The sequence below is a fragment of the Megascapheus bottae genome, chromosome 37 (assembly GCF_031878675.1).
Source record: "Megascapheus bottae isolate mThoBot1 chromosome 37, mThoBot2.hap1, whole genome shotgun sequence".
Classification (NCBI taxonomy): domain Eukaryota; kingdom Metazoa; phylum Chordata; class Mammalia; order Rodentia; family Geomyidae; genus Megascapheus; species Megascapheus bottae.
In genome coordinates this window covers 942960-966361 of record NC_143545.1, presented here as the reverse complement: position 1 = coordinate 966361, position 23402 = coordinate 942960, and the positions used below count along the sequence as shown (strand labels likewise).

The 23402-nt window shown below is 43.4% G+C and overlaps 1 protein-coding gene across 1 annotated transcript in view; it reads left to right on the top strand.

The window, feature by feature from the left end:
• Wnk1 (WNK lysine deficient protein kinase 1) overlaps positions 1-23402 on the top strand; it is an 83022-nt gene that overhangs the window by 6743 nt on the left and 52877 nt on the right. The window contains exons 2-3 of the mRNA XM_090325303.1: positions 17574-17746; positions 22270-22490. Of these exons, the coding sequence (XP_090181429.1) occupies positions 17574-17746; positions 22270-22490 (394 nt within the window). The remainder of the gene's footprint in view (positions 1-17573; positions 17747-22269; positions 22491-23402) is intronic.

Genomic DNA, 23402 nt, shown 5'->3' with positions numbered 1-23402 from the left:
TGGAGACAATTATATGTATGGTGGCACAGTTTGCCTGTTTTCCCACACAGCAGAAGCATTTCCACACTAAAGTAAAAATTTGAGGTTTTTTAAAAGGGAAAAAATACTGGGATATTGTTAGCATAATTAGTGCATATGTATACATAGTTTGATATTCTATGTTGTGTCATGTCATAATTTGATAGAAAAACCATTTGCCATGCTAAAAATTTGAGATTTTTAGATAAAATGATACATGGTACCATAACTTAAAAAAAAAAGTGAATTAACTTTGACTGGTTTTGGGGCTTCAGCTGAATGCCTTCCACCCTCCCCTGGCTTGCTTGCTTGAGCATGTTGGGAGTACTACCACTTGAACCATGCTTTCAGCTGTACTTTTTGCTGAATAATTGGAAATAAATTCTCATAAACTTTACCCTTTCATCTGGCCTTAAGTAAGTGTGAGCTAGTTGTAACCATCCACAATTGCTTTTGGTGCTTTGTGGCTTAGGCATATAATTATGAATTCTTTTTCTTTTCCCCCCCAGTCCTGGGAATGAGCCAAACTCCTGGCCCTGAATTCTTGTTTTATTGGTTACATTTGATCATAAAGGTAAAATGCACAATACTTGAATTCTTGGTATTCATTGATGCTCAGAGAAAATTAAGACATGCAAATATTCAGTTAAAACTAAGTCTGAGGGCTGGGAACATAGCCTCTTCGTAGAGTGCTTGCCTAGCATGCATGAAGCCCTGGGTTTGGTTCCTCAGTAGGACATGTTCAGAAAAGGCTAGGAAGTGGTGCCGTGGTTCACGTGGCAGAGTGCTAGCCTTGATCAAAAAGTATCCAAGGACATTGTCCAGACCCTGAGTTCAAGCCCGAGGACTGGCAAAATACCAAAAAACAAAAAAGTTAAGTCTGAGAATTGGTTATTGATGTATTATTGCTCTTAAGCAGACTTGGTTGTGTCAAGCTAATGTTTTGCTTTTCTACTTTAAGCTTTTGTTGAGAGATTTGAAAGAATCTTAATTTCTTGTTTCTCAGATGATTTAAGAAAAAAGAGCCCAAGGACAGCACCTAGGCCCAGAGTTCCAGCTTGGCTTTTTTTCTTTTTCTTTTTTTAAAGAGCAAGATTACTGGGTGATTCAGAGTTTGTAAAAGCGAAGTGTTAGGGACTTTAATAACATTGAAAGTACATAGAAAATTCTTTGAGGAAGTTTAGTTTTTTATATTGACTCAGCTATGGTGGGGGAGGTTTGGCTTAGTGAATTTTTTTTTTTTCCCCACTTCCTACCCACTCAAGATAACTTAAATCTACTTCCTTTATTTAACTTTTTTAGTTAAGTCTAGAGCATACTAAAGCTGTTTTGAAAATACAGGAAATTCTTTTTTTTTTTCTTCTTCTTTGTGGGTCGTGGGGCTGGAACTCTGGGTGTGGGTACTATCCCTGAGCTCTTCAGCTCAAGGCTAGTGCTCTACCACTTGAGCCATAGTACCACTTGCAGCTTTCTGTAGTTAATTGGAGATAAGAGTCTCATGGACTTTCCTGCCCCGTGTGGCTTTGAGCCGCGATCCTTGATGTCGGCCTCTTTAGGCGTTGGGATGACAGGCGTGAGCCGCTGCACCTGGCTTAGGAAATTTTTAATGCATTGAAATTGAATTACCTTTCTAATCAGTTTTTTCCATAAGAAGTAATAAGTACACAGAAGCATATTAGAGAACTAAAACTATGCAAAGAAAACCCCACTGAAGTCCCATCCATAAATGACAGTGCTGATATCTCACTTTGGAGTGTTCTTTTTAATCTCTTCCTCCCCCCCCCCCCCCTTGTTGAGTTTTCTTCTTAGTCAGTGACTGTGTGCTAAACTGCCCTGGGCCTACCGCAAACAGAAATCCGTGTCCTCGTGAACCCATGTCCTGCAGGGATTGTAGATTTGCATGTGTTTTTTGTTTTTATGTTTCTCCCTTTATTTTTGCTGGTGTTGGAGCTTGAACTCAGGGCCATCCTGGTGCCTGGTGGGCTGGGATTCTACCACCAGAGCCACAGGGCTTTGTGCTTTGGCTTGGCCTTTTTGCTCTAGGTTGGCATTCTACCACCCGAGCCACATTTGTACTTGAAGCCCTTTGGTGATGCCCACACCACGATCCTCCAGATCTCAGGCTTATAAGTAGCTGAGCCACCAAGCCATGCAGTGTTTATAATTTTAGGTCTTAACAACTTTATAATTTATTATAACCTAAGAAGTACTTAGCCTGCCTCTCCCTGCATAGTCTTCTCCTGGCTTGTTTGCTGAGCTAGGAGAGCCTCACTGAGATTTTGCTCAGGCTGGCTTTCAACCTTGGTTTTCTTGATCTCTGCCTCCCTGGTAACTAGGATTGTAGATCTGAGTCACCATGCCTAGCCCGGAATTTATGTATTTATTTTTGCCAGTCCTGGAGCTTGAACTCAGGGCCCGGGCACTGTTCTTGGACACTTTTTTTTTTTTTGCCAGTCCTGGGCTTGAGCTCAGGACCTGAGCACTGTCCTTGGACTTTCTCAAGGTTAGAGCTCTACCACTTGAGCCTCAGCACCACTTCCAGCTTTTTTCTATGTATGTGGTACCGAGGAATCGAACCTGGGTCTTCATGCATGCTAGGCAAGCACTCTACCACTAGGCCAAACTCCCGGCCTCCTTGGACAATTTTTGCTCAAGGCTAGCGCTCTGCCACTTGAGCCACAGCACCACCTTCAGCTTTTTCTGTGTATGTGGTACCGAGGAATGGAACCCAGGGCTTTGTGCATGTTAGGTGAGCACTCTACCACTAGGTTACTCACCCGGCCCCCAGAATTTTTTACTAATATAAAAATGAGGCAGGAACTGGGCACTAGTGGCCCAAAGCTGTAATCCTAGCTACTTAGGAGGCTGAGATCTGAAGACGGTAGTTTGGTTTGAAGCCAAGCAGGAAAGTCTGTGAGACTCTTAACTCCAATTAACCGCTCAAAAACTGGAAGTGGAGGGCCAGGAGTTTGGCCTAGTGGTAGAGTGCTTGCCTAGCATGCACGAAGACCCAGGTTCAACTCCTTGGTACCACATACTTAGAAAAAGCCGGAAGTGGTGCTGAGGCTCAAGTGGTAGAGCTCTAGCCTTGAGAAAGTCCAAGGACAGTGCTCAGGCCTGAGCTTAAGGCCAGGACTGGCAAAAAAACAAAAAAACAAAAAACTGGAAGTGGAGCTGTGGCTCAGAGTGGTAGTGGTAGATTGTTAGCCTTGAGCAAAAGGAGTTTAGTGACAACACCAAGGCCCAGAGTTCAAGGTCCAGGACCAGCAAAAAAAAAAAAAACCAAAACAAACATACACACACACACACACACACACACACACACACACACACACACACACACACGCCCCCCCCCACCCAGGGAAGGTAGATCTGAGGATGGAACCAGGCTGGAAAGCCCTAGAGACTTTTATCTCCAGTTAACCAACAAAAAGTCAGAAGTAGAGTTGTGTTCCAAGTGGTAGAACACCAGCTGTGAACACAAAAGCTTAGAAACTGTATTCAGGCCCCAGTACTGGAATTAAAAAAAAAAAAAGAAGAAGAAAAGAAAAAGAAATAAACCAAAAATAAAAACAAATCACTGCTAAAAGTGGATAATAGACCAAGTCTGGATTTTGTTTTATTTTGCCTTTTAAGTTGAAGAGATAGTATGTTTCTTTTAAAAATCACCACTGGTTATTTTTCCTGACAATGATCACACTGTCTGTTCTCTTGTAGGACTTCAAATAACCTTTTCTTGGTCCTGTGGCTTGAGCTTAGGGCCTGGGTACTAACATTCTACCACTTGAGCTACGTTTTGGCTTTTTTGGTGCTTTATTGGAGATGAGTTTTATGGATTTTTGTGCCTGGGCTGGCTTTGAGCTGCAGTCCTCAGATCTCAGCCGCCTGAGTAGTTATGATCTCAGCCATGAGCCACTGCACGCAGCTGTGAACTTTTCTGAATAGGCTGGAAATGTCAACCTCCTGAGATGACAGGAGTTAACTGCTTTATCCAATTTAATTTTAACTTCAATTACCACATGTTTCTTTTGTCATTCAGTTATCGGTAAAGATTTATTAGTAGGTGGACATTAGGTATTTTGCATGTACTTGGAAGATTTTTATTGTGTTGAATGAAATCTCTTAAACTATTTGCTTTACTTTGTATGTATATGTTACAGATGAAAAAGCTTTTACTATTTAACATGTACCAATAAAAAAGAACAATATTTATAAAGTTTTAATAGTGAGGCGTACAGATCACAAACCACCATGTTTTGAATTAGATTTGTAGTGATTTGCTTGTAAACTTGGGTGAAATGCAGAGACTTTTGTGGCCATGGCTGTCTGTCCCCAAACCAAGTGTAATGCATTCCTAAATGTAGTGTACTGCATGCACTGCTGAGCACAATGGGAAAAGAGCAGAGCCATAAAAAGCTAAGTGCTAAGTAACTAGCCCGAAAAAGCTTTTAACTGAGGCCTGGCCAGGTCATTAATCTGATAGAATGGCACTTGAGGAAATGGTCACATGTATTAAGATACAGTTCCTTTTACTTATTAGAAGCCAAAATAAGAGATTCAGAGTTAACATTTAAATGCTAACAGGGCTTTGTACTGCCTAATTTAGCTTAAAGAGAATTAGCCCGGGAGGCTTGGTTCTATTGTATACTGTAGAAGGAAGGCTGGGTAGGCCTGTTTGTTGTCTTCTACATGTGACTGCTTTGCTAAAAGCCAGCCTTGAAGAGTTGAAAGACCCTGTCAACCGTAGTGTCTGTCATTATAAATACTCACTTTTTATTTTTACTAGAAAATAGGATATTTAGTTTGCTACAGTTTTATTTCGATAACTGCTTTCTAGGGATGGAATGTACAGTGCAGTTACTATGAATAAAAGACTGCAGTAGACCTCAGACTTTTTGTGAATGAGAACCTTTCTAAGAGATCCATTTTACATTCTGACCCAAGACACACACACCCACACACACACACACACACACACTTCTCACTTATGCCCAGCTGGCCTGGCCCTCACGACCTTAGGTGTGTGGTTCTCTGTGCTGCTGGGATAACGGGCATGCACCGCTAGGCTCAGCCTTTGGATTAAATGGAGTCTCGGAAGGCGTTTTTTGTTTGTTGTTGGTTGTGGGGTTTGAACTCTTGGGCCTGGGTGCTGTTCCTGAGCTCTTCAGCTCCACCACTTGAGGCACTTGCGGTTTTCCCGTAGTTCATTGAGTCTCATGGACTTTTCCCCGGGCTGGCTTTGAACCTCGATCCTCAGATCTCATTTTCCTGAGTAGTTGGGATGACAGGCGGAGCGGAGCCACCAGTGTGAAGACTTCCTTTATGCCTGGGTTAGCCTTGAACTGCAGTCCCCTGATCTCTACTTTCCTAGTAGCTAGTCATGCAGGCTTGAGCTACTGTGTAGCTGCATGTTTGTCATGTTTTTGCACTGCTGGAGATGAGCCATGAGCCCCAGGGCCTCACGAACGCCATGCCAACATGAGCCATACCCGTGCCCTGTGTATAACCCGTTTACAATATGCTGCCATGGAGGCTTTATAGAGGTGCCGGGGAAGTCAGAGGAATTTTTGGTGGAGTAATGTTTTTAAGGTCTAGACATAGGAAGAGGGCATAGTTGTATACCATTGAATAGACCACTCCTGGATTCCCAAGTGTGTGAAATTAATTAGGATTTAGAACTCAAATTGCAATCTAAGGAGAAAATAACAGGAATAAAATTTAATGAGAGGCTTTGTCTTTTTTTTTTTTTTTCTGTCGGTCGTGGGGCTTGAACTCTGGGCCCTGGGCACTGTCCCTGAGCTCTTCAGCTCAAGGCTACCGCTCTACCCCTTGAGCCACAGCCCCACTTCTGGTTTTCTGGTGGTTCATTGGATATAATAGTCTCATGTCCTTTAGTGCCCAGGCTGACTTTGAAACTCAGTCCTCAGAACTCAGCCTTCTGAGTAGCTAGGATTACAGGTGTGAGCTTTGTCTTTTTTGAGATAAGAGCTCACCTTTCGGCTTAAGTTAGCCTCTTCTTAGTCTCCCTGAGTGTCAGGCATATGCTACCAGAACCTTTTTTTCTTGTCAGCCATGGGGAAATCATGGCTTCTATGCTGTCTTTGAGCTTTTTTTTTTTTGCCAGTCCTGGTGACTGAACTCAGGGCCTGAGCACTGTCCTTGGGTTTTCCTCAAGGCTAGAGCTCTACCACTTGAGCCACAGCACCACTTCCAGCTTTTTTCTATGTATGTGGTATGGAGGAATTGAACCCTGGTCTTTGTGCATGCTAGGCAAGCACTTTAACCACTAGGCCAAATTCCCCGAACCTCTCTGAGCTTTTTTTTTTTTTTTTGCCAGTCCTGGGCTTGAGCTCAGGGCCTGAGCACTGTCCTTGGACTTTCTCAAGGCTAGAGCTCTACCCCTTGAGCCTCAGCACCACTTCCAGCTTTTTTCTGTGTATGTGGTACCGAGGAATCGAACCCGGGTCTTCATGCATGCTAGGCAAGCACTTTAACCACTAGGCAAAACTCCCGGCCCCTCTCTGAGCTTTTTGACACAGGCTAGCTAGCGCTCTACTACTTTTGGCCATACATAACATATCACTTCACCAGTTTTCTGTTGTTTCATTGGAAATAAGAGTCACCTGGACTTCCTGCCCAGGCTGGCTTCGAACTTCAGTCCTCAGATCTCAGCATCCAGGGTAGGTAGGATTCAGGTAGTTTCTTTTCTTAAGAAAGTGGGTAGACTGGGAGCCTGTGGTTTAGACCTGTAATCCTAGCTACTCAGGAGGCCGAGATTTGAGGGTTGCAGTTTAAAGCCAGCTTGGGCAGAAAGTCTCCATTGACCCACCAGAAAACCAGAAGTGGTGCTGTGGCTCAGAGTGGTTGAGCTAAGCCTTGGGTCAGTGACAATCACCAGGCCCCGAGTTCAAACCCCAGTATGTGCACCAAAATGGATGGGATGAATTTTAATTGCATATCCTCCTTAACCTAATATTTCAAAATGTTATTTGAGAATAAAGTCAGTATTAAAATTATAAAGGCAGTACACTATTTTTTTCTTCCTAAATCATCACAATCTAGTCTTATCTCAATTCACCTCACATCTCAATTCATAGCAGCATTATTTCAACAAAGTATGACATTCACTAATGACTGCTATTATTGGACAATTCAACATGAAGTCTTTTAAATTTTTTAAAGTCCTAAAACCCTGTTAAACTGGTCTTAACCTTTTCACAGCGTCCCCAAGAAGTTGGTGGTAATTTACTGGCAAAATTCAGTGACTGTATTGAAGACTATAATTATAGTCTTCTATAACTATAGGCATAGATGAAGTAGTCTGAGTATCGTGAGTTTTTACCCTCATTTCAGCTTGCAGTTGCAGAAGACATTGTTTAGAGGTTTCAGTAGGAGAGTTTTGATACCTCTTCCCATACAGTATTTTTTTCTTTTTCCAGTTCTGGGGCTTGAACTCAGGACCTTGAGTGTACGTTGTCCTAGGCGAGTATTCTACCACTAGCTCAAGTAGTAGAGCCCTAGCCTTGAGCAGAGGAGCTCAGGGGCAGTATCCTGGCCCATAATTCAAGCCCCAGGACTAGCAAAATAATAAATACATAATAATTTTACTTTTCACCCGATTGTGAGCATCTGTGGTTTTTGTTTGTTTTGCTGGTACCAGGAATTGACTATGGGCCTTGGTATGTGCCAAGTAAGCCTCTATCACTGTGTCTCTTCCTTTCACTGTGTCTCTGAATGTGTGGAAACTCACTGTGCACCAGTTTTGAGGATTTTTCTTAACTCCTATTACACAAATGGTAGTTGTTCTGCTTTGTAAATCCTAAGTTATAATCTTTTCTCTTTTCTTTTGGATCTGTTTTCTTTTTTTGTGGGTCATGGGGCTTGAACTCGGCCTGGGCAGTGTCCCTAAGCTCTTCAGTTCAAGGCTACCACCCTACCATTGAGCCAAGCCCCACTTCCTGTCTTCTAGAGTCTCTGGTCCTTTTGCGACTTGGCTGGCTTTGCTTTGAACCTTGATCCTCAGATCTCAACCCCCTGAGGAGCTAGGGTGACAGGCGTGTGTCATTGCGCCCAGCTTTTGATTCTGTTTTCTACGAGGTTTCCTCTTGGAAATTTTGGCTTTCCCATGTGACTGTATTTTATTTTTGCCATTGTATTTTTTTTTTTTAACTTCCAAGAGAACTTTTTAACTAAATAGTATGTTTCACATATAAAAGACTTTGTCTTGGGCAGGGAGTTTGGCCTAATGGTAGAATACTTGCCTAGCATGCACGAAGACCTGGGTTCAATTACTCGGTACCACATAAAAAGCCGGACTCAAGTGGTAGAGCTCTAGCCTTGAGGAAATCCCAAGGACAGTGCTCAGACCCTGAGTTCAAGCCCCAGGACCAGCGCCCCCCCTCCCCCCCCCGCAGGGGGAAAAAAAAAAAACAAAGTAAAAAAGAAAGACTTGGTCTTATTTTTTTCCCCTCTGCCCTTCTTGAAGTTTTCAGTTCCTTTCTATACATTCTACTTTCTCAGGATTCCTTTTTTTTTTTTTTTAAATGATTTTAGTCTTTACTATAAAGGTTTTGCTAAAGCAGTCTAAGCTTTAGAGTACCAAAAAACTAATGTTCAAAAAGATCGTGGATGGGATTTGATTGGTTGTGGGGCCTCACAGTGATTTGATTGAGCCATTGGGCTCAGACATTGGTATGCTTAAATATTTACTACCAGACACCGATATCTTTAAATATTTAAATGTTTAAAGTGGAAGCCAACACCACCAACTACTGTATACCTCTTATGGTACCACTGATGATAATTATTGTTTAGACTTTATGAGGCTTTAGTGGGAATTTTATTAGATGGATATGCAGTATTTGAAGCCTGTGTGCTTCCTTTAATTGAGCCATAATAATGTACAGTTGCTATTGGTTGGTGAAATGAGGAGTAAAGACGAGTATGGAAGCATTCACAGGAAGAGGTAGCCCCTACCTGAAGCCCTAGCTGCTCTGGAGGCTGGGATCTGCTTAGAAGCCAGCTCTTGGCAGGAGAGCCATTGAGACTTTTATCTCTTAATTACCAGCAAAAAGAAAAAAAAAACAACTGGCAGCGGAGCTGTGGCTCCAATGGTAGAGTACCAGCCTTGAGCACAAAGTCTAAGGTGCCGAGGCCTGGAATTCAAGCCCCAGGACTGGTACACACAAAAATGCAAAAAAAAAAAGTACCTAAATAGATTGGGGAGTGGCACCCTAATATTTGTATGTGGGCCTTATCCCTGAGAGAGGCTAGATTTGTATTGATGGGACCCAAACTGTTTCAGACTTACGTTGAATCAAATCTGAAGGGGGAGGGCTGGGGGACAAAAACCCTGCATGTAATCTCAAGCACAAACCTGGTGGCTTTCCAATCTAACTCTTTTTTCATTGAGAAATGAAACAGTACCCTATATATAGATAACATTTAAAACGAAAAGCAAAAGTGTTTTTTGTAGTTAAAATGGAACTTTTAACCAGTATAGCAGTGTAGTATGGTACAAAAAGTATTATCCTCTAATTAGTTGTGAAATAGATAGTATTCCAAATCATACTGCATGTATTAGTTCTTTTCTATTAGTTGTCCTGTAGAAGCCCCTGTTGCCTGTTTCATAGGAGAAATGTTTCTTCTGCTCTCTCTTGGTGCCTTAGCCAGCCCATCATCTCATTTTGAAGAGTCTGTCAAGTGCTCAGCGGCCAGTGTTGCCGCCCCAGTGGTCACAATATAATATCCCATCTGATCAAACTCGTGGCTTTTGCCTCTACCAGCCATCCCTTTTATGAGACAGAACACATTTCGTAGTATTTCTGTTGCATAGAACTGCATTTCCCTATCTGAAGGGGCATTCAGCTACACATTTAATATTATGGATTCAAAGAAGTCCTACTTTGAAGAAACCTGTTTGACTTAATTTTTTTTTTTTTGGCTAGTTTTGGGACTTGAACTCAGGGTCTGGGTGCTATTCCTGACCTTTTGTTTTTGTACTTAAGGCTAGTGCTCTGCCACTTGGACCACAGCTCTCTTTTTGGCGCTTTTTTTTTTTTTTTTTTGTAGTTTATTAGAGATAAGATTCTCATAGCCTTTACTGCCCTGTCTAGCTTTAAATCGCAGTCCTCAGATCTTAGCCTCTTGCGTGGCTAGCATGGTACAGGCGGGGGCTACCACGCCCAACATGTTTGACTTAGCTGTATCAACATTTCCCAAAGGCATTTGGGTTCTGTTTTTAGCACGTCTTTTTCCATGCCAGAACATGTTCTGTGTGACACCATTTTGGTAACTTTTTAGTCTTGTCAGTGTTTTGGTGTTAAGCTGCATCTCCCCTTCTCACTTTATGTACATACAGTAGGAACAAGTGCTTAACTGAGGGCTCACAAAACACATGCACGAAGTTTAGATACCAAAAGATCAAGAAGCCATTTTCCGCTTGTAAAATTATAAATATTCTTTGTTAGAATTGAATGAAAAGTTCTGTAGTAGCAGCATTTTCTGTGCTATACCTGCTTTGATGAAAATACATTCTGAAAGATTGTAGGATGTTCTGGATTTCAGCGTCATACTCTTTGATTAGAAGTGAGGCAGTTCTAGGCTGTGAAGATCCTCCGCCATTGTCTGCATACCTCTCAGACAAGTGCCCCTATGTCTCTGTGTGTAGGTGATACATGCATCACACATAGCGTTTAGCAGTAGAAGACATTTGTTTCAGAATGACTTCACTTCCTGGCCACATCTAAATTAAATACTGGAAACTGGAACCATCATGATCGGCTTTGAGAATGTTCTTTTGACTAGAGATAGGGGAGCCTTTTTCCTCTAGTGCAGGATAATTACTTTAGCCAAGTAATGGATTATTGTTAATAAGAATGATCTAATCAAATATTGAGATTAACAGGAAGAAAGATATTTAAAGGGACAGACAGCAGCTGATCTAGTTGTGCTCCATGAGATATAGGCCTTATGAGAAACTTCTAGTTGCTGTTTAAAAGGACTAAAATTGACTGTCTCCCACCTTACTGTGGTGTTTTATTTAGGATATGTGTGTGTATTTGTTCCTCCCTGCCTTCCTGCTTCCCCTTTCGCTTACTTTTGAAATAAAAATGAGATGTTCAAGTGTGGCTGGTTGGTAGAGCTAGGTTTAGCCAGGTCTTGTAGGGGAATGAAGTGCAGTTGCAGTGAAAAGATAAGGGTACTGCATGATGTTTAGATTCTCCTGGTAATTCTCTTGTTTTATATTTCTTTTAAACCCAAGATGATCTGGCTTCTTTTATTGTTTTTTGTATTACTGGGTTTGAACCGAGGGACTGATACTTGCTCCGCTGGCACTTTACTACTTTGAACCAGGCTTCCAGTCTGACTTTGTGATGATTATTAGAGTTGGAGTCTCCCTTGGGCACTTCCTGCCAAGGCTGGGTTCCAACCATGATCCTTGGCATCTGGGCTCAAAACCAGCCCAGGCAGGAGAGTCCTTGCATGCTTATAAGCACTCTAATTAACCAGAAAAAAATGAAAAAGCTGGAAGTGGCTCGGATAATAGGGTACATTAGCCTTGAACAAAAACGTTCAGGGATATAGCCAGGCGTTGCTGGCTCACACCGGAAATCCTGGCTACTCAGGAGGCTGAGATAGGAGGATCACGGTTCAAAGTCAGCCTGGCACTAAAGTCCGTGGGACTCTTATCTCCAATCAATCACCAGAAAATTGGAAGTGGTGCTGTGGCTCAAGTGGTAGAGCACTACAGCCTTGAGCTGAAGAGCTCAGAGACAGCGCCCAGGCCTTGAATTCGAGGCCCAGGGCCAGTTTGTGCACACACTCACCCACTACACAAGGGTTACTTTAGAAGTCTTGTAGGTACCACAGTATGTGGGAATTTTTTGTGCCTGATTGGGGCTAGACTTTTTCCTTCAAGGCTAGCACTCTACCACTTGAACTATAGCTTTTTGGTGGTTAATAAGAGATAGGACTCTCACGGGGCCCTGAGTGTGGCTGCTGGTAGGTAGAGTGCTTACCTAGTACACATGAAGCCCTGGGTTCCATTTCCTCAGTACCACATACACAGAAAAAGCTGTAAGTGGTGCTGTGGCTCAGGTGGTAGAGTGCTAAGCCTTGAGAAAGCTCAAGGACAGTGCTCAGGCTCCAGGACTAACAACATAAAGAAAAAATAGAGATAGGACTCTCTCAGACTTTCTTATCCCAGGCTGGTTTCAAACCTGTACCAAAGCTCAGCTTCCTGAGTAGCTAGAATTACAGGCATGAGCTACTGGCACACTGCTCAGTATATAGTATTTTTTTAAGTATCATTCGCGGAGTAGAAATTTAGAAATGTCAACAGAATCTTACTCTGTGCATCTGTTTAAAATTAAAGCTTGTAATAAGATCTTTTTTGTAACTCAGAGAAAAAGAAGATGAGTGGTAAGGCCCATCTGGAAATTTTTGCTTAGTATTCCAGCTCTGTCAGAATGCTAAGGTAAGCTACTTCAGGAGGCTGAGATCTGAGGGTCATGTTGAGTTCAAAGCCAGCTGGGGCAGAAAGGTCCATGAGACTCGCAGCTCCAGTTAACCTCCAGAAGCCAGAAGTGGATGGGCTAAGTGCTTCCTAAATGTGTGGAGGCCCAAGTTCCATCCCAGGACTATTAAAAAGAAAGAGTGTACTGGATGTCGGTGGCTCATTAGAATTCCAGCAATTTAGGAGGTGGTGTTTGGAAGGATTGTTGTTTGAGACCAGCCTGGGCAAAAAGTTCTCAAGATCGCACATCAACCAGTAGATGGGTGTGGTGCCTGGAATGTGCCTGTCACTCCAGCTACACGGGAGGGGAGGTTTACAAACCCATCTCAACAGGAAAAGTTGAAGGTTCTCCTGAGTGTGTCACCCCAGCTTTGGTGGGAACTAAAAATAGCAGAATAAAAGTTTAGGCTGGTGAGGGCTTTAAAAAGCAAGACTGTCTCAAAACAAAAACAAAAACAAAAACAAAAAAACAAACCCAAAAAACGAGGGCTTAAAAAGGTTGGAGGCATGGCTCAAGTGATCAAAGAGAAATGTTCTGAAATTCTAATTTGTAATTGAAATATACTCTTACAAGACTGCATTATTTATTCAGGAAGACAGCCAGGACTTGGTTTAGACAGTCAGAAATACTAATCCTCCCTAACCCCTGCCTGTCCTGGGGCTTGAACTCAGGGCCTGAGCACTGCCCCTGAGCTGCTTTTACTCAAGACTAGTGCTCTACCACTTGAGCTACAGCACCGCTTCTGGCTCTTTCTGTATATGTGATACTGAGAAATGGAACCCATACAGTTCATTTTTTTAAAAAGTAGTACTTCATGCATGCCTGTACCACTGAGCCATATTCCTAGTCCAGAAATGTTCATTCGCTTTTTGTAGGTGTAGGTATTATTATTATCATTATCATTTTATTATTTTGTGTTACTACTGGGGCTTGAACTAGGGACTGGGGACTTTAGCTCTTTTTGCTCAAGATTAGTGCTCTACAACTTGAACCACAGCTAAACTCTGGCTTTGGTGGTCAATCAGAGATAAGAGTCTCACAGATTTTCTTGCCTGGACTGACTTCAAACCTCCATCCTCTGATCTCAGCCACCTGGATAGCTAGCATTGCAGAGCTTGAGCCACTGGCACCCAGCGCTTAATCTTTGAGTTAAAAATTGGTTTGTATTTTATACTGATTTTAATTTAAATACTTTAGTAACCTTTATGTACTGTTGGCATGGCGAAACAGTGCAGCTGATGTGGAAGATGGTGTATAGTGTTTCCTCAAAGAGCCAAACCTGGAATTGTCATAGCTCAGCAATTTCACTTCTACATATTCCCCGAGAACTGAAACACACATGTGAGCGAGAACCAGTGTGTAAGGCAGCGATTATTCAGAGTGACCGCAAAGGTGGAAATAACCCAAGAGTCCATCCACAGACGAACAGAAAACCAAGTACCCGTGCCCAGTGGAGTACTGTAACCATAAAAAGAAGTGCAGTTTCACCATATACGGTGATCCAGATGAATGTCGAGGGTAGCATGCCAAGGGGAATAAGCTCAACACTGAAGGTGGGTGGTGTGTGGTGTGTGGCCCTGCTTGTTTGAGTGAACTCAGTAAAGCCGCATTGTACCCCCGGGCGGGACAGTGAGGTGACTCCCTGCTCCCCCACTCCCAGAAGAGTTCTTAGGATGGTCTGCACTCATTGTCAGGATTGGCCTTTTTTGTACTTCTCAAGGGAGTGTAGAATGCAACATGAAGATTAAACTGAGCCGGGTGCTGGTGGCTCGCGCCTGCCAACCCAGCTGCTCAGGAGGCGGAGAGCTGAGGATCACGGTTCAAAGCCAGCCTGGGCAGGAAAGGCCTTTGAGCCTATCTGCAGTGAACCACCAGACATTGAAAGTAGAGCTGTGGTTCAAAGTGGTAGAGTGCTAGCTGTGATGGGGAGGGGGAGAGGGAAGAAGAGGAGGAGGTTAAAATGATGAGGTTTAAGAAGACCCTAAAAAACACTTAAGTTCAATATTTAACAGTGATATGAACTGGTAGTATATCTAGGGCTTTCCTTCCTATGTGCTCTTGTTTCTTTTTTTTTTTTTTTTTTTTTTGCCAGTCCTGGGCTTGAGCTCAGGGCCTGAGCACTGTCCTTGGACTTTCTCAAGGCTAGAGCTCTACCACTTGAGCCTCAGCACCACTTCCGGCTTTTTCTATATATGTGGTACCGAGGAATCGAACCCGGGTCTTCGTGCATGCTAGGCAAGCACTTTAACCACTAGGCCAAACTCCCGGCCCCAGCTCTTGTTTCTTAAATGAATACTTTTTTTTGCCAGTCCTGGGGCTTGAACTCAGGGCCTGGGCACTGTCCTTGGGCTTTTTCAAGGCTAGAGCTCTACCACTTGAGCCACAGCTCCACTTGCAGCTTTTTCTGTGTATGTGGTTCTGAGGAACCCAGGTCTTGTTGCATGCTAGGTAAGCACTCTACCACTAGGCCACACTCCCAGCCCTAAATGAGTACCTTTTCACACATTGTGTGTGTGTTGTTGCTGTTGTTGTTTTGTTTTTAATGTACTAGACTTTCCTTTCTGGGTTTCTTTCCTGAACTAAAGGAAACAGGTTGTAGATATCCAACCGAGGGAATGCTTTGGGATGTCCTCTTCTTTGTGGTGTATGCTTCATCTGTTTTCTGCCACAGTGGTTTCCCTGCAGTGGGCGGAGCCTTTGCTCACGTAGTGCGGGACCTGCAGTTCCGTGCCCAGCACAGAAGAGTAAGGAGTTACCTGTAGCTAATATGCTTGTCTTTGTAAATGGCAACCGAAATGATTAGTACATTGGAAAACAAGGTTTCAGACTGCTCTGTTCTCTGCCTGAAGACCAGGCCAGGAAGGTCTGTTAGTGCTTCCTTCACGAAATGCTAAGGTAGGGTGGGTGCCTAGTTTTCCCTGCCTCAGTGCACTGCAGAAAGTGATAAGGAGGGAGGGCTCTAATAGTGACCCTCAAATATTTTAATCAGAGAATTGCAGACGCTTCACCCTTACTTTGATATGCAAACCTATCATATGAGAGTCAGTTTAGCCGGAAAACTTTGAATATTGCTAAAAATAAAACACTCCAGAAATTAAGACTTGAGGCTGAAAGATGAAGGGAAAGGGGGAGGTTGTCTTTCACGTGGAGTCATTTATTGGAAACAAGGCCTGGAAGTGTACGGATTGCATCAAACATCGGCATTGTTTTCTGAAGACAAAGTAACGTCCTGAGTGCTGTTCCTTGGATGGCACTGAGGGGACAATTGTTTCATGTGTTGTCCTCTGCCACCCCAGCCTGAAACTGTGTGTACTGTCAGAGGCCATGTTGGAGGCATTGTTAGTGAGCCTTTGCCAGCCTTGAAAGCCAGGGAACGAGGGAGGGAAGAGGGAAGGAATGGCTGAATTTGCTGCATCAGCTCCCTTGGTACTTAAGCCCACAAGTTTGAGGCCAGGCTGGATAACATAGTGAGGCCCCATTTCCTGCTTCTTAACCCTACTTATCTCCTCAAGAGTTTCATTTAAGAGTCTAAAGGACTAAAAACCAAATACACAGATGCTATTCCTAAGTGCTATGAGTACAGGCAGGCATCGCCAGGCCCGGTTTAGCTTTGCTGTTGTTTTTGCCAGCTCACACCTGTAATCCTCACTACTCTAGAAAATGGGAAGTGGGGCTTGGCTCAAGGGTTGGGCAGTAGCCTTGATCTGAAGAGCTCAGGGACAGCGCCCAGGCTGAGTTCAAGCCCCATGACCCACATACTAACACCCCCCCCCAAAAAAAAAATTAATGTCTGGTACTACCAAGTGCTTCTAAATGCGTAAAGCAGTGCCAGCCTCATATTCTGCTGCCCGGAGGAGGATGCTTGTTCAGGCTGCTACAGTATGATTCCTTCAGTGACATTCAGGTCTAAAATATAAGATACTTGGTAAATTCAATATCATGTTGCTAGCAGGTTTGCTGGCTGCTAAAAATGTGTTCTCTACCTTTAGATTAGAATCAACTCCTGAAAATTGCCAACCATTTTCAACATGTGATGACAGCATACCAGTTGAATAACTTGATTTTTCACAGTAGTTCTTTGTGGTGATATATGATATAGCTATAAAGAGAATTCTGGGCCAGATGTAGTGGTTCACATCTGTAATCTCAGTTACTTGTGAGGCCTACAGTTCAAGGCCAGCACAAACAGACAGATAGAAAGAAAGAAAGAGAAAGGAAAAAAAAAAAGCCAGACATCTTACCAGAAAAATAGCTAAAGCAAGAGTGAGGGATGTCTCCATGGGGCATGCTTTAGCAAGCACAAAGTCCTGAATTCAAACCTCGGTACTACACCCCCCAAATGGGAAAAAAATGCAAAGAAAGCTAGAACTGGTGGTTTTTATTTAAGTTCTTCAGACTGCAACCCCAATACCCTTTCCATGATGTTAAATCTCCTGCCTCTACCAGTTGACAGCTGGCACAGGAAGAAGTGGACCCAAGCTGCCCCTTCCCAAATGAAAATGACGTCTAGATCACATGAAAGACACTGAGAGAATCTCAAGCACGGTCTCATTCTCCCAAAGGTTTAGCAGACCTTCTGACGTTCCCTTTTTGTTTTAATACTATGGGTCACAATTTAGTAACTTATATCCCTTTTTTTTTTTTCTATTATTTATTTTTGTGGGTTATGGGGCTTGAACTCGAACTCGGCCTATGCGCTGTCCCTGAGCTCTTCAGCTCAAGGCTACTGCACTACCCCTGAGCCAAGCCCCACTTCCATTGTCTAGAGATTAATTGGAGATGAGTCTCAGGTCTTTTTGTGCCCGGGCTGGTTTTGAACCTTGATCCTCAGATCTCAGCCTCCTGAGTAGCTAGGATTACAGGTGTGAGCCACCACACCCAACTTATTATTTTTTTGTTATTATAAAGATGTGTGGAGTAGTTCATTTTATTTTGGGGGAATTAAAGGTCTGTCACCACATTGGGCTAATATTCAGCCCATAATTGTATGGTTTGTGTTTTTATCACTTACATTCTGATTTTGATTTTTCATTTTAGGATCGAAAGCTTACTAAGTCTGAAAGGCAGCGATTTAAAGAAGAGGCTGAAATGTTAAAGGGTCTTCAGCATCCCAATATAGTCCGATTCTATGATTCTTGGGAATCTACAGTAAAAGGAAAGAAGTGCATTGTTTTGGTAACTGAACTCATGACATCTGGAACACTTAAAACGTAAGTCCATCGATGCTGTAGAAGCTGAGAGACATGAGCGGGTGCCCTGCTCCAGCCCTGCCAGTTACGGTTCTAGTCTTCCCAGCAACCCAAGGAGGGGCATTGTGAGGGGTGTTTTCCTCCTGCAGAGGCCTCAGTGCATTCATTTATTTATTTACATTCATTTATTTATTGCCAGTCCTGGGGCTTGAACTCAGGGCCTGAGTATTATTCATTGATGGCTGTTGAAAGGAGAAGGTATCACAGATTACAGCTCCTTATTTGAGGTCATACTGATTGAGGGGAGTCAAGGAACCAGAAATCGGATGTCAAGATGGTCCTCTAGTGGTGAGAATGAAGACAGAGGGATTGCAGTTTAATGAGAAACCTTACTCATGCTGTCAGTGTGTTGTTTTCTACTATACCTGTGACTACTATAGTGGCTGAAAAATTGTACTATGATGATTTTCACTAGAGAATATTTTTTTTTTTTTTTTGCCAGTCCTGGGCTTGAGCTCAGGGCCTGAGCACTGTCCTGGACTTTCTCAAGGTTAGAGCTCTACCACTTGAGCCTCAGCACCACTTCTGGCTTTTTTCTATGTATGTGGTACCGAGGACTCAAACCCAGGTCTTCGTGCATGCTAGGCAAGCACTCTACCACTAGGCCAAACTCCCGGCCCTAGAGAATATTTTTAAGTCCTGATTCAAATAGCACCAAATTAAAGCTAAAATAGTACTTGTTTATTTATTTTTTTTTTTTGCCAGTCCTGGGCTTTTAAAAAGCTCAGGGCCTGAGCACTATCCTTGGGCTTTCTCAAGACTAATGCTCTTACCCCTTGAGCCACAGCACCACCTCCAGCTTTTTCTGTGCATGTGGTACCAACCAAGGAATCGAACCTGGATCTTCATGCATGCGAGGCAGGCACTCTACCACTAGGCCACACTCCAGGCCCCTGCAATTACAAGTCTTTTAGTAGAGTGTCAGGGTACATGGCCCAAGTTGATGATCCTCCATTTGTCCAGGTTATTACTGACTGAGCTAATTCATCCTCTGTCTTGAGACATGGCCTTTTGTCTCTTGGCTATTTTGACACTTGTATGTGTATTGCATACTCCTGACTAACACGCTTAAAAGATTATTTTTCTCCTGTAAACCCTGATTTTTCTACCTAACTTCTCCAGTCCCGATTGTGGCAACACCTTTCTTTCTGGACACCCAAGCTGCTTGTAATTCTCAAACTGTTTCTTCTACTTGATTGATCTGCCCAGCACTATATCTGAAACTTGATGCAAAACTTGAATGAATTAAGGAAAATTGCATATATATATTTAGATATCCTATATTCAGGCTTCTGTATCTGCTCTTAAATTTCTTTTCATGGTACGTAGTTGTTCGTAAGCATCTTTCAGGCAGTGGCTTGCTGTTTACAAAACTGTCATGAACCTGTAATGTAAGCTGCTCAGCAGGTAAAGATGGGAAGGTCACAGTTCCAGGCCTGCCTGATAAAAAGTTAGTGACAGCCTATCTCAACATACGTGTTGGAGCACGTATGTGTAATTCCAGCCACCTTGCAGTACTGGAGGCTGAAGTATGGAAGGCTGGCCCCAGGCAAAGCAGTACCCTATCTGAAAAAGCAGAATGGGCTGGGAGCATGGTTTGTCAGCAACTTGAGTTCACGTTTGTTTTTTTTTTTTGGTGGGGGTGGGTAGGTTATGGGGCTTGAACTCGGGGCCTGGGCGCTGTCCCTGAGCTCTTCAGCTCAAGGCTACTGCCCTACCTCTGGAGCCACAGCCCCACTTCTTAGTTTGTTTTAGTGATTAATTGGCGATAAGAGTCTCGGGTTCTTTAGTGCCAGAGCTGGCTTTGAACCTTGATCCTCAGATCTCAGCCTCCTGAGTAGCTAGGATTACAGGTGTGAGCCACCGTGCCCGGCCAACTTGAGTTCACTTTTACAGAGAAAGGTAGTTTACAAAAACTATGTTTACATATTTTTGGGTAGCATAGGTATGGAATGGCTGGCCTCCACTGACGCTTCACTAGCATGGGGAATGTTCTTACACTGTTTCAGTGCCTAGTGAAGCATCTGGGATAAAGGATCATCTCAGGTAAAGGTCACAAAGCTAAAGATTGCAGACCAGGCCATGTGTGAGGAGTGGGGACTAATGTTAGTTAGAGAGAGAGAGAGAGAGAGAGAGAGAGAGAGAGAGAGAGAGAGAGAAACAGAGAGAGAAACAGAGAGAGAGAAACAGAGAGGGAGAGGAGTTGGCATTTAGCCTGTATCCAAACTCCGAATTTCCCAGAAAGGGAAAACTGGCCTAGCAGTGACAGCTACATGGAATTTGGAACCGAGGATGAGAGCAAAGACTCCAGGAAAAAAAACAGATTCCTCATTTCTATCCCACTTGCCTCTCTGTAAATGCGACTGGTATTCCTAGTCTTTATTCATTCTCCCCTGGCACAGACAGATATGGCTGTATAATAGCAATGTATTCTTGTCAGTTACACCAGGAAAGATGAATGTCCTCGAGCAGTAAAGATACAAGTCAGAATGTGAGCCCGTATAGTGCTTATTATAAGGATATTGGGAAGTTTACTCAGAAGCCAAAAGGAAGAGGACTGCATCACAATAGGGCAGGCACGTGGGGAAGGATCTGAGGGACTTCTAGGAATAGGTTAGTGGGTGCTGGTGGCTCACCCCTGTCCACCCCTGTCACCTAGCTCCTTAAGAGGCAGAGATACAAGGATGTGGTTTGAAGAAAGCCCAGGCAAGGAAGTCCATGCAACTCTTATCTCTAGGGAACTACTCAGGACAAGACAGAAGTGGCACTGTGGCACAAGTGGTAGAGTGCTAGCCTTTAGCGCAGAGAGAGCTCAGGGGCAGATCCCAGGTCCTGAATTCAAGCCCCAGGACTGGGGGGGGAGGGAAGGAAAAAATTAAAATTAAAAAAAGGTAATGAGACATGAGAAAGGGTATCAATATTTGTGAAGTAATGTACCTTCTATCTGGTGAATATGATGTAACCCTTCTATTAATTACAATAAGAATATATGGGGAAAAAAAGTAATGATTCAGCCGGGCACTGGTAGATTCCAGCCATTCAGGAGGCTGAGATTTGAGGATCACAGTTCAAAGCCACCTTGGGCAGCAAATTCTGTGAGGCTTGAAGCTGGAATGGAGCTGTGGAGTAGTAGAGAGCTAGCAATGAGCAAAAGGCAGCTAACGGACTGAGCCCTGCTGGCCCTGAGTTCAAGCCCCAGCATCAGTACCCAAAAAAGTAAATGCTCTCTCCTTTTTCTCATTTTCTCCATTTATTTTTTGTCATTTTATTAGCACTTATTAGTCGCACAATATATAGGGTTTTATTGTGATTTTTGCACGCGTGCATGTGCATGTGTGTCCATGTGTCTGTGTGTCTGTCCTTGTCCCCGTCCCCTAGGAGCTGTCCCTGATCTTTTGTGCTCAAGGCTATTGCTCTACCATTTTGAGCCCTGGCAACATTTCCAGCTTTTTGGTGGGGTTCCCATAACCAGGAACCTCATGTCTTTGCCTTCTGAGTAGTAAGAATTGTGTGAGACACAAAGCCCAACCAAAATTTTTTTTAGGTATATCTTTGCATATTTGTCCCAGGGTTGGACTCAGGTCATAGTTTTTATGTTCCTCCCATCATCAGAGCTGGGATTGCAGGCCGGTTACCACCCTGCCCAGCCTATTTTGTTGAGATAGGGATTTCTTGAACTTTTGTGCTCAGCCAATTTTGAATTGTAATCCTCTGAATCTTGGCCTCTTGAGCAGCTGAGATGTCACTGTGATTTTTCTTTTGCATTTATTTTACTCTGTTCTCATTTCCTATTTTTTTCCCCCCAGTTGGTCCTGAAACTTGAACTCGGGGCCCGGGCACTGTCCCTGAGCTCTTTAGCTTAAGGCTACCACCCTACTCCTTGAACCACAGCGCCACTTCTGGTTTTCTAGTGGTTAATTGGAGATAAAGGTCTCATGGACTTCACTGCCCGGGCTGGCTTTAAACTGTGATCCTCAGCCCTCAGCTCCTGAGTAGCTGGAATGACAGGCGTGTGCCACCGCACCCAGCTTCATTTCCTTTTTGGAAAGTGTGTCGCTGTGTAGTCCAGGCCAGCCTGAACACAGTGTGTGCAGTCCAGTCTGGCCTTAACTCCTGACCTTCCCCATTGGAATGGAATTTTAAGTAAATTTCCCCTGTGCTTTGTTCTCAGACTATTTCCAGTGGCAAATTAAATATTTTTCTGTAATACTTGGACACTGCTAGTGATGTATGGCCCACTTGATCACCTAGTCTTTCAATAAAAGCTGATTACCTAATACTGTAACTATGAAGATGAAAAAAGTTTGGAGAATATTTTACCTTTGAATCGAATTTTCATTTTAAACTGTCCTAACCCTGTTTACCTTACTAAAAAGTATCACTGAACTTAATGCTGTCTTCTGGTATGCTAGAGCTTAGTGGAATGCTTCAGAGCAGTAAGCGCCTATCAGTGATGGCCTGTCGGTGTGCTTTGCCTCTCACAGGTACCTGAAGCGGTTCAAAGTGATGAAGATCAAAGTCTTGAGAAGCTGGTGTCGGCAGATCCTGAAAGGACTTCAGTTTCTGCACACTCGCACGCCACCCATTATTCACCGCGATCTTAAGTGTGACAACATCTTTATCACCGGTCCTACCGGCTCGGTCAAGATTGGAGACCTCGGCCTGGCAACCCTGAAGCGGGCTTCTTTTGCCAAGAGCGTGATAGGTAGGTTTCCAGTGTGTCTTGGAGCCTGGCTGGCCTTCTGATGTTACTTGTGTTCAGAAACCTGACCCTGGCCAGAACTATGTGGACATGAGACGAACCTTCTGAAATTTATAGCTTGAACCCAGGTGATGAACTCTACACGTGATGTGAGGTTCTCTACGTATCACTCTCTTCACTTGAAAAGGGAATTTATGTGTAAGTTTTAAAAAATGACCATTGGATATTTCTTCAAAACTCCATTTGAAAATACACAGATGACCATTCATGCTGCAAAGCTGGTTCTAACAACCTTTCTAATCTCCACCCCTCCGAGTGAAGATGGATCTAAGGCAGATTTCTCAATTTGATTCCTCTGGACATTGTGGACTGGGCATGTGGAAAGGGCTAGCTTGTGCGTCATGGGGTTACTTAGCAGCCTTCCTGGCTTGTGTCCATTCAAAGCTGACTCATACCCTCTGTCCACAGCCCCTAACTGTCACAACCGGATTGCCTGTTGATGGAGAATGTAATAGTGAGCGTGTGTGCTGGTGAGGCAGACCTTTCAGACTTTTAATGACATTTTAGTCATGGCTGGAAAAAAAGATGTCTGCTTCGATGAGTTTGTCTTGAGTGGTTATCATAATTTAAAAACCTGAAATCTTCTCTCTCTCCTCCTGTCTCTCTAAAGTGATAGTAGGCTGGGAGTGTGGCCTAGTGGTAGAGTGCTTGCCTAACTTGCACAAAGCCCTGTGTTTGTTTCCTTGGTATCACATATACAGAAAAAGCCAGAACTGGTGCTGTGGTTCAAGGCTTAGAGCCCAGCCTTGAGAAAGCTCCAGGACAGTGCCCAGGCCTTGAGTTCAAGCAAATAAATAAATAAATAAAGTGATAGAACAACCACCAGAAAAACCCATTTATTATTGTTGTTTGTTT